Below are 2,841 nucleotides of genomic sequence, written 5' to 3'. Positions count from 1 at the left end.
CATGCACACAAAGCATTATTAAGCACTTGCTGAATACCTAAACCACCAATGCGCACCATAGGTTGCCTAATTGATACATTGTAGCATTTCCTTGATTCATTAACGTCATATACTGTATATACATAAAGCATGAGCCGGCATCCTCCCATCAGACCGTATCACAGGAAGTCAAATAAAGATGGTGCTGTCTCCGTGTCGGGGGAAGGGAGCTCCTTTGTGCTCCAATAATCTACACATATGCTGTCAAGACAATTCAAATGTCAGCTCAGAGAGGGAGCACTTTTGATTTTTGCGTTATTGTAAGGCCAGCAACGTACAGCGGCGTAAGTCTGCAGGAGGGCGCGCTGCGAAAAAAAAAAAAACGAGCGTAATCAGACAAGCCCGCATCATGGAACGCTTTGAATGAAGCTCCCTGGCCGGTGCGTGTCTGATTAGACGTAAGCAGGTCTATCATATGACTGCAGAGACCATGCCATCATTCCACACCAACGCGCAACACTTATGCGGAAATGGGGACCGACTTCAAATCGTACATGACGGTCGCCATCGTAAAGCTGTCAAGCGTTTCCAAACCACATCCCCTCCCCCCCCCCCATCCCACTGCTTACGATATCATAGAAATGCGAATCCCCCTTGGCATTAATGAACGCGGTTATGTAGTATAGTACGAAACGCAAGCGTCTACTACACCAGAGAGCCAGGAGATGCAACCATTGACGTTCATGCAAGATCAGCATTTTTTTTTTTTTTTTTTACGTACCTGCGCTCTTCTCTTTCACAGACGTTGTTATACTTCTCATTATTTTTCGGGGTGATTTACGATTTTTTTAGAATTGTCGCTTTTTTTTTTTTTTTCTTTTTCTTTTTTTTTTTTTCTCGCAGCAAATAAAAAAAAGAGAGTTATTTAGTCTATTTTCTTTCCTTTTTTTTTCTTGAAAGAAGGAGGGTAATCGCTGTTAGGAGATAAATAAAAAAATAAAAGATAGGACGAACCGCGGGAGAGACGGGGAAGGGGCTCAGAAGCAATCCACAAAACACTTGAAGGTGAGTCTGAAGAACCGCATTGATGAAGTTGCAGAATGCGGGAAGGAAGCGTCAGCGAGCGGCCAGCGGCAGAGGAGAGCCCGGTTCAGCGACGGAAGATGGGGCTTTGTGTAGGAGCGATCTCCATCACACTCGGTGACTCACAAGCACTGAGCTCTCTGTCTCCAAATAAAGAATGGAAATAGAGGAGAAAAAAAAAAAAAAGCGAGTTCGCTCTGCCTCCCTCCCATCTCTCTTCTGATTGGTCAGCGGCCCCTGCTGGTATAATAGCATCAACAGAGGCAGATGCACCTGCCTAGCGTTCCTCTGCAAGCTGCAAGCAGGCTGCACTGTTCATCCATTTACCCTTTGCAGGCTGAATTTGCAGCAAGCTTTAGCCTAGGTGCATGATGACCATTTTTTCTAAAGCGATCGCTCTATGAAAATCGCTAGCGATGCAGAAGCAGTAGTGAGGTAAACAAATAGCATGTAGTAGCATTTAAACCCCTGGTGCCAAACCTGCAGCCCGGGAATTGGGACCCCTGCAGATACTATTCCCTGTTTCCCTATTGTCCTGATATAGTAGTGATTTCTAACAGTCTGATGTAATGTGTCTCCTGCTTCTGAAGCATGTGCCCAGTCTACAACAACACATATAGCATGTCTGCAGTCTCTGACAGTCTCCTACAGCATGTCCGCAGTCTCTGACTATCTCCTATACCATGTCTGAAGTCTCTAACATCTCTATTATTGTATTCACAATCTCTGAACATCACTTGTATCATGTCTGCAATCTCCGACAATCTTTTGTATTACATCTACAGTCTCTGACCATCTCCTGTACTATGTCTGAAGTCTCTGACCATCTCTTTTATCCTGTCTGCAATCTCTGACCATCTCCTGTATCATCTCTGTAGTCTTTGACCTTCTTTTGTATTACGTCTACAGTCTCTGACCATCTCCTGTACTATGTCTGAAGTCTCTGACCATATCTTGTATCATGTCTGCAGTCTCTGACCATCTCTTTTATCCTGTCTGCAGTCTCTGACCATCTCCTGTATCATATCTGCAGTCTCTGACCATCTCCAGTATCATGTCTGCAGTCTCTGACCTTCTTTTGTATTACGTCTACAACCTCTGACCATCTCCTGTACTATGTCTGAAATCTCTGACCATCTCTTGTATCATATCTGCAGTCTCTGACCATCTCCTGTATCATATCTGCAGTCTCTGACCATCTCTTTTATCATGTCTGCAGTCTCTGACCATCTCTTTTATCCTGTCTGCAGTCTCTAACCATCTCCTGTATGCTGTCTGCAGTCTCTGACCATCTCTTTTATCATATCTGCAGTCTCTGACCATCTCCAGTATCATGTCTGCAGTCTCTGACCTTCTTTTGTATTACGTCTACAGTCTCTGACCAACTCCTGTACTATGTCTGAAATCTCTGACCATCTCTTTTATCATATCTGCAGTCTCTGACCATCTCTTGTATCATATCTGCAGTCTCTGACCATCTCTTGTATAATGTCTGCAGTCTCTGACCATCTCTTTTATCCTGTCTGCAGTCTCTAACCATCTCCTGTATCATGTCTGCAGTCTCTGACCATCCCTTGTATCCTGTCTGCAGTCTCTGACAATCTATTGTATCACATTCACAGTCTCTGACCATCACTTGTATCCTGTCTGCAATCTCTGACCATCTCCTGTATCATGTCTGCAGTCTCCGACCTTCTTTTGTATTACATCTACAGTCTCTGACCATCTCCTGTATTGTGTCTGAAGTCTCTGACCATAGCTTGTATCATGTCTGCAGTC

The 2,841-nt window shown here is 44.3% G+C and overlaps 1 protein-coding gene across 1 annotated transcript in view; it reads right to left on the bottom strand.

Moving 5' to 3' along the window:
- Window positions 1-1,199, bottom strand: part of LOC309561446 (sodium- and chloride-dependent creatine transporter 1-like) — a 109,946-nt gene extending 108,747 nt beyond the window's left edge. Inside the window, exon 1 of the mRNA XM_082265366.1 lies at window positions 761-1,199. Within this exon, the coding sequence (XP_082121492.1) occupies window positions 761-800 (40 nt within the window). The 5' untranslated portion in view covers window positions 801-1,199. The remainder of the gene's footprint in view (window positions 1-760) is intronic.
- Window positions 1,200-2,841: the final 1,642 nt, after the last annotated feature.

The sequence above is a fragment of the Pelophylax lessonae genome (assembly GCF_965119305.1).
Source record: "Pelophylax lessonae genome assembly, chromosome: 8".
Taxonomy (NCBI): Eukaryota; Metazoa; Chordata; class Amphibia; order Anura; family Ranidae; genus Pelophylax; species Pelophylax lessonae.
This window is presented reverse-complemented; position numbering and strand designations above follow the sequence as displayed.